The 12,612-nt window shown below is 38.5% G+C and overlaps 1 protein-coding gene across 1 annotated transcript in view; it reads right to left on the bottom strand.

Annotated features, from left to right (window-relative positions):
• Positions 1 to 12,612, bottom strand: part of Psmd1 (proteasome 26S subunit, non-ATPase 1) — a 93,353-nt gene that overhangs the window by 58,911 nt on the left and 21,830 nt on the right. Inside the window, exons 8-14 of the mRNA XM_008838066.3 lie at positions 9,218 to 9,278; positions 7,437 to 7,565; positions 5,789 to 5,877; positions 5,019 to 5,097; positions 4,181 to 4,354; positions 2,172 to 2,283; positions 929 to 1,125 (exon numbers count right to left, since the gene is read on the bottom strand). Of these exons, the coding sequence (XP_008836288.1) occupies positions 929 to 1,125; positions 2,172 to 2,283; positions 4,181 to 4,354; positions 5,019 to 5,097; positions 5,789 to 5,877; positions 7,437 to 7,565; positions 9,218 to 9,278 (841 nt within the window). The remainder of the gene's footprint in view (positions 1 to 928; positions 1,126 to 2,171; positions 2,284 to 4,180; positions 4,355 to 5,018; positions 5,098 to 5,788; positions 5,878 to 7,436; positions 7,566 to 9,217; positions 9,279 to 12,612) is intronic.

The following is a 12,612-nucleotide window of genomic DNA, read 5'->3' as shown; positions in this document are numbered from 1 at the left end:
TTGGTTTAATGTAGGAACCTAGAGAGAATTCTTTTGTGGGGACATGACCCTCTAATTCAGGAGGGTCTGTACCTCTAATGTTCTGTGCAATGCCTATCCTGCTTTATGCTTTCTGGGAAGTACAAAGTCAAGTCAATGCCAATACCCAAAGCTATATGATAGTCAATTCCCACTTATTAAGCAAACAACAAAAAAGCTCGCTCCTACTTGCATATTCTAACTTACTTTTACCTCATCTTGCTCTTGGATGTGGAAGAAATGTGGAGTCTGATCACTGAATCAATCAATTAGCAATCAGTAACAACCAATAAACTATGTAGTAGTTGTTTAGAACTTATGCCTGTGTGCCACATATAATACCACTGGAAAAAATAAAACAAACACACCAGAAAAAACCCTTATCCAAATTAAGTATAGAGAATGTCACTGTTTTATGCTGAAAGAACAATGCAGTAAATGTTATACCCTATTAGATGACTATGAAATATTTCAAAAATATTTTTTCTATGAGAAATTAACTTACAAACTCCTAAGGAACTTTTTTTGATCTGCTTATTTGAATATCACTGACTTGGCTCAAATTATTTCCATTCAACTCTTTTAATCAGTGTTTTTCTTTCCTTAATTTTATTATTATTATTTTTGGTCTTTTTGAGACAGGGTCTCCCTGTAGCCCCAGCTGTCCTGGAACTCACTTATGTAGACCAGTGGCTGGCCTTGAACTCACAGAGATCTGCCTGCCTCTGCCTCCCGAGTGCTGGGATTAAAGGCGTGTACTACCATGCCCAGCTTTAATTTTATTATTATTTGTATGCCTTGCTTGTTTTATGAACAAATGTACCTAGGTGATCGAATGGGAACAGAGAGGTAATTTCCAGGAAAGATAGGAGAATGTAGGACACAGGGGAGAAGACAAATGGGATCTGACCTTATCACCACAGAGAGATTCAATGAGAGCATCGGCCTCTTCCATCCTCCCATACATAACCAATGCAATGCCCACTGCCAGACCACGCAGAATCTTCTCATGCTGAGTTTCTTGTGCATAGCCAACCATGTCCTCAATAGCCTGGGCGTTTTTGGAGCCCAACATAACCAAACCCAAGGCCAAACCAGCTGCTTCTCCTACAGAGAAAGGAGTAACATAGTAAGAGTTATGTTTATAAAGTCAAAACACATCCAATTGATGCTAACGTAGCAACTATTGGCATCAATTATCAGCAGGCTTTTGACAATGATTCCTAAAAGCTGCCGACAAGAGAAGATTGTATATGGAAGTATATCCATGTATTTATAGGTATTTTCCTTTTAAATCTTGACAGTACGCATCATCAAATCTTGTAAAGTCAAAAGTAACTTTATGGCAACATTTTTTCCACATTATCACCAAACGCCATAGAATTTCCTCATGATACATAATAACTTCCTATGTGCACAAGTCATTTCTGTATGGGCACTCAAGACGTACCGTTTTAGAAAACCTATGTGTCAAAAAACATAAGATAAATCTACCAAATGGGGTAAATTCTACTCCCTCTTCAAGTATATCAGACTCAACATCAGCCCCTTTCATCTTCCCATACATCACTAATGCAAATGCCTACTGAAAGACTAAACAGGTGGACTAGAGAGATGGCTCAGCAGTTAAGAGCACTGGCTGTTCTTGCAGAAGACCTGGGTTCAATTCCCAGCACCCACATAGCGGCTAACAACCATCTGTAACTCCAGTTCCAGGGCATTTGCTGCCCTCTTCCAATGTCTGCAGGTACTGCACAACACGGGTGCACTTATACACATGCAGGCAATATATTCACACACATATAATAATAATAACAATAATAAGACAGGGTTAGGGAATATCAGGCATGGGATGGATAGGACAGTTCATAGCTGAACAGAGCAATGGGCAGCTTCCACACGCAGTTCTTAGGCCTTTTTCTTGTTTTCTTTTTGGTCTTTTTGAGACAAGGTCTCCCCGTAGCCCCAGCTGAACTGGAACTCACTATGTAGACCAGGCTGGCCTTGAACTCACAGAGATCGCCTGCCTCTGCCTCCCAAGTGCTGGGATTAAAAGCAGGCACCACCACTCCTGGCTTAGTTTTTTTTAAAGGAGGTAAAAAAATTACATTAGGTGGTCCCAAAGTTTGTTATCTTCAATAGCAAATGTTTACCTGTCACAGCATCATCTTGATAAAGGTTTGTTTTCAACAAATCATATACATCCTGACGTGCAGTTCCCATGGCAGCCAAACCAAGGCCCAGGCTGCCTCCATGTCTAACAATCTAGGGAAAAAGCATTGGCTCCATTAATCTGATACATGGCATTTAAAATCCAAGCACATGCCTCATGTAGCTCAAGCTGGCTTCAAAATCGCTATGCAGCTGAGGGTGATCTTGAACTGCTGATCCTCCTGCCTCTACTTCCCAAGTGTCAAAATGTACTTTGATATTAGATATACAGAGGTTGGCTTAGTAAAAAAGATGAGTTAATTAGTCAGGAGCCCTGTGGTAACTGTGGCAATTTTAGTTTCAACAGAATGATATCTGCTGATGCAATCTAATAGATAGTAAACCTCCATAGAGAAAAACTAAACAAGACTGTGATGAAAATGTCAGCGAGAGATTAGAAGGCCAGGAAGGAAACCTGAGGATGTTTATGAACCAAGGAGAAAATAGCAATACAGAAGGAGCAGCTAAAGACTGAAGAGAAGAAGGTATCTAACAGAGCATGGCTGTGAAGCAGGAGAAAATGGGTCAGAGCACAAAGTTGGTCTTCATTTGAAAAAGGAGATTTTAAAGGCTGTCATTTTTGAATGCACAGTGTCCTTTTACTGATGACAGCACTCCATTCTTGCTTTGGAAATACTTCTTCCCCACTGGCTAGCCTTGATAGAACTGCCATTGAAAAAGCTCCCACCTTGCCCTAGTTGAAGTGTTGATACTGACTGAAGCCAGGTAATAGGATGCTCCATTTCTAGAATTGTAATGTTTCCCAGTTGGAATAATCTAAGGACAAAAATGTTTCAAGTTCATTAATTCTTTCAGTAAGTCTCTGAAGACATAACTCCATTAGCATCTGTTTATATACAATATACCCCTCAGAGTTGCCTGGCTCCTAATGAAAAGTTGGTTCATCAGCTTTTCGATTAATTATGTAAGATACTTCTGATAAACCTGTTTTAGGCAGTAGAGGCTTCTATTGCTAGAGTTTTTGTTTTGGTTTTGGTTATTTGTATCCATCAACTATCTGAGAGGAAATGGAGTTAGGATGTGGGAAGGGGCTTATGAGACAGCCCATCCTATAAGCTCAATCTTTTCACTGAAGTACAAGGATAAGGTGCTCTGGTTCACTTGACTACTATCCTGATTACTTTCTAAAAACTCCCTTGAACCTGAAAGATGAAGTGTAAAATCTTATTTCAGCCTTGTTTAAAATAACAAGGCTGATTAATAATTTTTTCCAAAAAAACTAAAAAATTATCAACAATCAAAATAAGCAACAATTCTGATTTCTCAGAATGTATATAACTTTGGAGGAGCCTTAATTTCCTTTAAAATAATGTAGCTAAACTATATGACAAATATTTTTTTTAGTAACATTCCAAGATACTCAGGTGTGAGAACCACAGTTTTACAGATACCTAGCACTTGGTTTTGCTTGTTTCACATGGGCTTCAAAGGACTAAGAAGCACAATTTTAACTTAAAGAGGAAAAAGAAAAAGGAACTTACCTTTAAAAGAAGCAAAAAAGCCAGGAGTGATGGCTGATTACTACAATTCCAACACTCAGGAGGCTGAGGTGGGGGAATGTCTGACTTGGAGGTCAGCTTGGGCTAAATAGCAAGACCCTATCTCAAAAAAATGAAGACAACAAAAATCCCCCAAATTACTCTAAGAACAGTACCATTTTTGGTATTCCCAAATCCTAAAAAATCTATTCACTGAAATAACTGAACAAATATAATTTCCCTACTTTTTTTTTGTTTGTTTTTGATCTTTTTGAGACAGGGTCTCCCTGTAGCCCCAGCTGGCCTGGAACTCAGAGATCCACCTGCCTCTGCCTCCCAAGTGCTGGGTGGGATTAAAGGCATGGGCCACCACACCCAGCTCCCTAGACTCTTAAATAATGGAAATTTGGTTTTTCATGTTTTTTTTTTTGGTTTTTCATCTTAATACTTACATCATTGCTGGCATTCTTAAGTTGATTAAGGAGATAGTCGATTATGTCACCACCATGATTGGCATGAATGAGACCCAATGCATAGAGACCTCCACCTTCCTGATAGGCTGATCCTGGGGACGTGTCCTTGGGAAGGTATGTTGCCATTAACTGTAATGCTTCCTTCTCATGACCCTGTACATTGAAGTCACAGAGGTAAGGAAAGGGGAGAAGAAAAGAGATGCAGTATTTTCTATAATTCCTGTCTTTCTCACAGAGTGCCCACTTGCTGGAGCAGGTAACAGAGCAAGCTCTCTTCCAAACAACTCCATCACTCAAATGAGGAAAGTCCTTAGAGGCTTAGTCACACCCTGGTTAGCAAACATTGTGACTACTTCTACTTGTTTCACAGTATTTTCCCAAATTCATCTTAGACTACATAACACTTCAGTTCAACCACTGCAAAATAGCTTAGTCTCCACAGGAAAAGTATTTCTACCTTTTATTAAAAAGAAACAACACATTTTAATACCTTCTTTACTTCACCTTTCCCTATAAGATGATTTATCTGACCTAACAAAATATAGCTGTTGATGAATTACAATAAACTTTTATGTTTCTCTCTCTCTCTTTTTTTTTTTTTTTGGTCTTTTTGAGACAGGGTCTCTCTGTAGCCCCAGCTGTCCTGGAACTCACTATGTAGACCAGGCTGACCTCAAACTCACAAAGATCCACCTGCCTCTGCCTCCCAAGTGCTGAGATTAAAGGCATGTGCCAACATGCCCGGCTACTTTTATGTTTCTTAACCCTAGAAAATTACTTTTATTTTGATGCCTAGTCACAGTGAATCAAGTATTACCTTATGAATTACACCCAAGCTGGCTGTAGCGGTAAATTTGGCCCAGTTAGTGGCTCTAGCCAGCCATTCCAAATTATCTCTGTAAGACAAAAAAAACACTTGGCATTATTGATTCTATGTTGTTCTTTTTTGTAGACAGGGTCTTGTTATATATATAGCCCAGGCTGATCTTGAACCTGTGATCCTTCGCCTCAGGCTCCCAAGTACTGGAATTACAGGCACGTGCCACCTCCCTTAGTTCTAAGTTGCCAATATTTTGAGGATTCTTAAAATACATGACATATAATTCTACTTTGAAAATAGTATATTCATAAATATAAATTATTTTCTTCAAAAGTTTAATAAAGGTTATTACCTTAAGCGAAATAAAATAAGTAAATATGAAACAAAAAATATATATATAATAGGGAAAATATAATTTAAAATTCAGGCCTAGCTGACAGGGAAAGTTCTCCATATCTATCAGTGCAGCCTGGGTTAAAAAACATTTTTGGAAAAACAAAAAAAACAACAAAAAAAACACTTTTGGAGTAGGAGAGATGGCTCAGCAATTAAAAGTGTATACTGCTCTTGCAGAGGACCCTGAGCTTGGTTCCCAACACCCAAGTGGAGTAGCTCTCAACCACCTGTAACTCTAGGTCCAGGGGACTGGATACCTTCTTCTGATTTCTGAGGATACCCACACGTACACGCACATACCACCTGCTGCACATGTACATATAATTAAAAACAACCACAAAATCAAAGTGGAATTCTCTAAGGGTGTTTACCTAAGAAACTGGTCACTGGTAGTCCCACAGTGCATAAATGAGTTTGCTATAACGGTTGCTGTATGACATACAGAATTTCGTACTGCATCCTACAGAAACAAATACAGATTTCTTTTATCACTGGCAAAGTACTTATATACACATGTGCTCACACACATTCAGAAGCTCTATTTTGTGACAAAAACAGAAAATAATTAAGATTCATAAAAAAACTAAATAACAAGTGTATAAAAACAAGAAAATCAAATATTTTTATTTGCAGTCTGAACTTGAGGTAAGTATCAAATTTTTTTGTTTTACAAGACAGAGTCTCGTATAGCCCAGATAGGCCTGGAACTTGCTGTGTAGCTGCAGAGGAACGTGAACTCATGATACATGTGCTTCCACCTCCCAAGTCTGTGGATTACAGGCCTGTGTCAAAACACCTGGTCAAGTACAGATTAAAGTGGGAAATGACATGTCAGATCTTCAACTCTTCTGTTTAACTTCCTATTTCTCTTCTGACCTGCACTCTGGTAGTCACCAAAGTACCTCCATATTTATAGATGCATGCATTTATAGAGCTGGGGAATTGTCCTAGGCAAGCACTCTACCACGACAACATCTAAGCCCTAACTTACTTACAAATGATGTGATTCTGCATCTTGTCATTTGTAGACTTGTATACTGGGCATAAGAGATGACCTGCTTGACCTTGAAAATGTCTTGTATGTTTGTGTTCATGTGGGTGCATGTGTGCCTGTGCTTCATGTGAAGGTCAAGGCTCAACTTCATCAGGTACCATTCCTCAAGAACCATCTACTTTTTTTTTTGGTCTTTTTGAGACAGGGTCTCTCTGTAGCCCCAGCTGTCCTGGAACTCAGGACCAGGCTGGCCTTGAACTCACAGAGATCCACCTGCCTCTGCCTCCCAAGTGCTGGGACTATGAGTGTGTACCACCATGCCTGGCTAATCTATTTTGTTTTTTAAGACACAGTCTCTCATGGCCTGGAGCTCACCAGGTAGGGTAGGATGGCTGGCCAGTGAGCCCCATAGCCTCATGTCTCCTTCCCCAGCACGGGGATCACAAACATGCATCACTATGCTCTACTTTTTTATGTGGGTTCCAAAAACTGAACTCATCTTCATGTTTGCAAGCACTTTACTAACAGAGCTATCACTCTAACCCTTTAAACATTTTTGAACTAAAAATGTAATCATACCCATTCAAAAATTAAAATTAATTATTAGGATCCATACCTCGACAAATGCTTTAACAAAGTCAGAGCCTGTACTCAAAGTTCATGGTTGAGTGCAAAACACAGACATGTAAGGTACATTAATATATTGATTGTGCTATTACATCCAACTGTTACATGACACATTAACAGAAAAATGTGCTTAAAATGAGTCCTCACCATACTTCCCAACATGAGACTAGCACAAAAATACAAAATTAATCCTTGCTAATTCCCTTCCAATAACGATAGTTTTACTTCCCCACCAGGGGCACATTACCACAGGTTAAGTAGATACTCTCCCACTGAGCAACTCTCTCAGTTGTTCTATTATTTTTACAAAACTTTTAACGTTTATTTCCTTGATTAGTAATAAAGTTAAAAATGCTACAAGAAATAAAAGAACTCTCACTTATGGATGAATTTCCTACCTTTGTGTTTTTTAAAATCATGAGGTCTGTATTATTATTTCGTATGAGGAACTGCAGGTGTAACTCAATAGCCATTTCACCACTTAAAATTTTAATCATTTTCAGTGTCTGGTCTTTGGGTTCTGGACTCTGCCAAAACAAACAAGAATGAAAATTCAAATATTACTGAAATCCACTACACCAACTTTATTTCCTCAGCCTTAAACCAATGAAATTAAAAGTCTCAACGATATATACATACCCTCACATTGTAATGGTAGGACCTAGAAAACTGAATTATCCATTATTTAGGAGAAACTATATATATATAATTTTTTTTTTTTGGTCTTTTTGAGACAGGGTCTCCCTCTGGCCCCAGCTGGCCTAGAACTCACTATGTAGACCAGGCTGGCCCTGCACTCAGAGATCTGCCTGCCTCTGCCTCCCAAGTGCTGGGATTAAAGGCGTGAGCTGCCATGCCGGGCCCCTATATTTTTATTTTATTATATGCCACTTAAATAGACTACACATTTAAGGAAAGAATACAATTAATTTGAAGGTAGCTCTTTTTTAAGATATTTATTTTTGTGTGTGTGTGTGTGTGAGAGAGAGAGAGAGAGAGAGAGAATGAGAATATACACCATATGTATGCAGGTACCTGCAGAATCCAGAAGAGGGTGTCAGACCCCCTGGAGCTGGAATTACAGGCAGATGTGAACTGTACTACGTGCATGTTGGGACATCCCCCCACCAAAAAAAAAATCAGGTCCTCTTCAAGAGCAACAAATGCTCTTTCCTTTTTTGGTTTTTGCTTTTTTTCGCCTTTCCATGGGTGAAGTTTTTGCTTGTTTGTTTTTTGACAGAGACCATTATTTGCTATGTGATTTGGGGGGGATTTTTTTTTTTAAATATATTTTTTTTAAAATTTTATGTGTATGAATGTATTGCCTGCGTGTATGTGAGTGCACCTGTGTCATGCAATGCCGCAGAGGTCAGAAGAGGGCTTTGGAGCCCCCTGGAACTGGAGTTAAGGATGGTTCATAGCTGCCATGTGGATACTGGGAATCGAATCCAGGTCCTCTGCAAGAGCAGTCAGTGCTCTTAACTGCTGAGCCATCTCTCCAGGCCCAGACTGATTTTTTTAAAACTGCTTTTATTAAAAAAAATCTCTCTCTCAAGACAGGGTCTTGGGGCTGGAGAGACGGCTCAGTGGTTAAGAGCACTGAGTATTCTTGCAGAGGACCCTGGTTTGATTCCCAGCACCCACATGGTGGCTAACAGCCATTTGTGACTCCAGTTCCAGGGGATCCAATACTGTCTTCTGACCTCCTCCGGCACTGCACGACATGGGTGCACTTACATACATACATGCAATATACTCATACACATGAAAAAATTTTATATATATATATATATAAAAGACAGGGTCTCCCTTAGCCCCAGCTGGCCTGGAATTCAGTATGTAGACCAGGTTGGCCTCTGATCTCATAGAGATCTGCCTCTCTCTGCCTCTGAATGCTGGAATTAAAGGCAGAAAATTCAATTTTTATAATGTATTCTGAGTTCACATTTAACATTAAAATTTCAAAAAAAGCAGGTATGTATCATTTATTTAACATATGCAAGGTGTGGTGGTACATGCCTTTAATCCCAGCACTCTAGAGGCAGAGGCAGAGTCAGGCTCTATGAGTTCAAGGCCAGCTGGTCTACATAGTGAGTTCCAGGCTAGCCAGGGTCACACAGCTTTTTTTTTTTTTTTTTGTAAAGAATGCATGAAAATACACATGAGGTAGAATACTCACAGCATCTGGTGTCTTTCCTGCCAGTGCATTGACTGTCTTTTCTTCTATTTCCATAGGATCACTAAAATAAACAAAGAATCAGTATTCCAAATAAATTTTTTTCTAAATATAATGTGCAGACAATTTAGTTATACCATAGATCTGAATTATGTCCAAATGAAATATTCTACAAAAAAGTAATGTTTGCATGCCAGGTGTGAGTGCATGTCTTTAATCCCAGTACTTGGAAGGTAGAGGCAGGTAAGTTCAAGGCCAGCCTGGTCTATATAGCCAGCTCCAGGACAGCTGGGGCTACAGGAAGACCCCGTCTCAAAAAGACCAAAAATACCCCAAAAAACACCTAATAAAAATGTTTGCTTCATGTGTATTATCAATGAGAAACAAGATGACTCTGGCATCCTTAAGATGGAGGAAACAGTATTGACTTTTCCACAAATAAACTGATTTTCAAAAAAATCAACTAGGCTTCAAAATTCATGAATAATAAATGTAAGAAAAATGGGATAGAATATTTTTGGCCATTTCCTAAACAGTCAAGTGGAGATGAATCACCAGTAACTACAAGAACAATTTTAAGTAAACCATTTGAGACTCTCCACAACTTTTAAAACTAAACAGTCAATACTTCCTTCTAAGCCAAAGCACAACGCTGTAGAGAAAATATTGGGCAGAGAAAAGAAACATAAACTATCATTTTGTTTACTACCTTACAATCACAACAAGAGAGAAAGTTTTAGAGAACAGTCAAATTAGAAAAACAAACATAAATAAACCTCCTCTAAAAGTTTGGGAAAGCTGATTTCAGTAAAAAGCCATAGGAAAGGACTAATGTAAAATCCTATATAATATTATATGAAAAATTCTATTTCAAGTAAGAGAGATTAAGAAAATGATCTACAGCCAGGTGTGGTGATGAATGCCGTTTAATCTCAGCACTGGGGAGACAGAGGCAGGCAGATGTCTGTGAGACTGAGGCCAGCTTGGTCTACATAGTGAGTTCCAGGTCAACCAGGGCTACATAGTGAGACCTGCCTGAAAAAAACAAAAAAAAAAAAGTAAAAATAAAATAAAACAAGTAAGTAGAAAAGAAGGCAGAAGAAAAACTTTTCAACCAAGAACAAACATCTATGAACATGCAGGTATAATATGGGGCGGGCGGGGGGGGAGATGACACATGACCTAAATGCTATTCCTCTTAAATCAGGAACTTTTATTTTAAAATGTAATGGGAATCCTAACCAGTGCAGAGAAATGTGGAGAGAGGATAAAGACAGAATGAGAGTAAAACGGTTTCCATGGTAGATATGATTCCTATATGGAAAATTCTACAGAAGGATCTTTAAAAATTGACTTAAGAGAGATGGCTCAGCAGTTGAGAGCACTAGCTGCTCTTGCAGACGACCTGGGTTCAATTCATAGCACCCATATGGTAGCTAACAACTGCCCTTAACTCCAGTTCTAGGGGATCCAACACCCTCTTCTGACCTCCATGGACATTTCATGACATGGATGCACACAGGTAATACAGGTAATAACACACATACATACACACATACACACACATACACACACAAATAAAAAAATTGACTAAAGCTAAAAAGTAATTTAGCAAGATTATAGGATGTATGGACTGGAGAGATATCTTGGTGGTTAAGAGCACTGGTTGTTCTTGCACAGGACCTGGGTTCAATTTTCAGCACACATATGGTGGCTAACAACCATCCATAACTCCAGTTACAGAGGATCTGACGCCTTCTGACCTCCATGGGCATTGCTTGACATGGGTGTACTTACACACATGTAGGCAGTACACTCATACAAAAAATAAAAATAACAAATAAAATATTTTTTAAAAGATTATAGGATTCAATATTAATACACAAGAAAATTCCACATGGAAAGGGATCTTCTAAAGAAGTAGTGATGGAACAACTTGACAGTCACATGGAACACACACAAACCCTGTTCTACGTATCCCATATGATACATGAAAGTTTAAGCTGAGACCTACTATAGGTCTAAATATAAAACCTACCAGTAGAGAGCTGCAGAATTTATTTGCAACCGTAAGGTTGGCAAAGATTTCCTAGATGTGACCCCAGAATGGAAAATTGAGTTCATCTAAAATAAAGTGCGCCTCATGAAGATATTCCTACAAAGTGAAAACACAAACCTAGCTGAGCGTAGTGGGTTGCATACATAATCTCAGCACTCAGAGGCTGAGACAGGAGGATCACCTTGAGTTTGAAGTCAGCCTGGTCTATGTTAGTAGGTTCTAAATAGCCTGGGCTCGTGAAAGATGGAAAAGAAACAAAAAGATTTTAAAGATGTGACAGATAATGTAACATCTTTGAACATCTCCAAAAAGAAAGGGCAAGGAGACGAGATAAAAAAAATTCAAGAGAACTTTATTAAAGCAGAAATATTTGTGTTTTTAAGGCCAGCAAAGACAGTAAAGTTTGAGGGCAGTGAGTAAGAAAGTAATGAAGTGAGAGCTATCAGAGGACACACTGTAGATACAGTCTCTCTGTATTGTAATGGATTGGTTCTAGGAACCACAGAAATCAACACCGTCAAAGCCAGTTATGTAAAATGCTACAGTCGCTACCTATTATTAGCACATCGTTCCCCCATGTAATTTAAATCCTCTCTATATTACTTATCTAGAGTACTCACAAGAGTTGATACATCAAGAATGCTGTGCAACTACTTGTTGCCCTATACTGTCTAGGGAATGACATACCCCCACCACAGAAAGTCTGTATGTATTCAGTACAGATGTAATTATTCCCCAGAATATTTTCAATCCATTGTTGGGTCAATTGGTCAATGCAGAATGTATGGCTATAACTGGAGAGCCTTGCAGGATACTTCTGAGGACTTGTGATTTTGAAATGCATGTGGAAGGTTTGAGAGGGAAGTAACATTTTATACTTCTAGAACTTGTGATTTTGGTAATGTACATGGAAGGTTTAATAGTTGAGAGGGAAGTAACATCTTATTAGATTTCAAGAGAATGATTGTCACTTCTGTGTGGACAGTTTTGGAAGGAAAATATAATGGCACAACTAAGCAAAACATTTTAAATATATGTTCTAAATGCATAAAGAAACACAGAAAAATAAAATTGCCTGTTTTATTATCTTAAGATATTTATGTACTTAGTTTTAACAGAAGTGCAAAAAACAGTGCTGCTTACTTTCTAAATATCTAGTCCAGACGAATCAGAGACAAATATCTTAGCCCACCTAATATTTTTAATGTATTTGATTAAGTAGCCACATGCAATCTGGCACACTTTCCCTACCATATAATCCCTTATACGTCCTTCTAGAAGGATCCATTTCTTTGGTTTTTCTTACTCTGTCTACCATAATACAAAACAAGGAACTAGT

The sequence above is a fragment of the Nannospalax galili genome, unplaced genomic scaffold (genome assembly GCF_000622305.1).
Source record: "Nannospalax galili isolate Female #2095 unplaced genomic scaffold, S.galili_v1.0 scaffold1138, whole genome shotgun sequence".
NCBI lineage: Eukaryota > Metazoa > Chordata > Mammalia > Rodentia > Spalacidae > Nannospalax > Nannospalax galili.
This window is presented reverse-complemented; position numbering and strand designations above follow the sequence as displayed.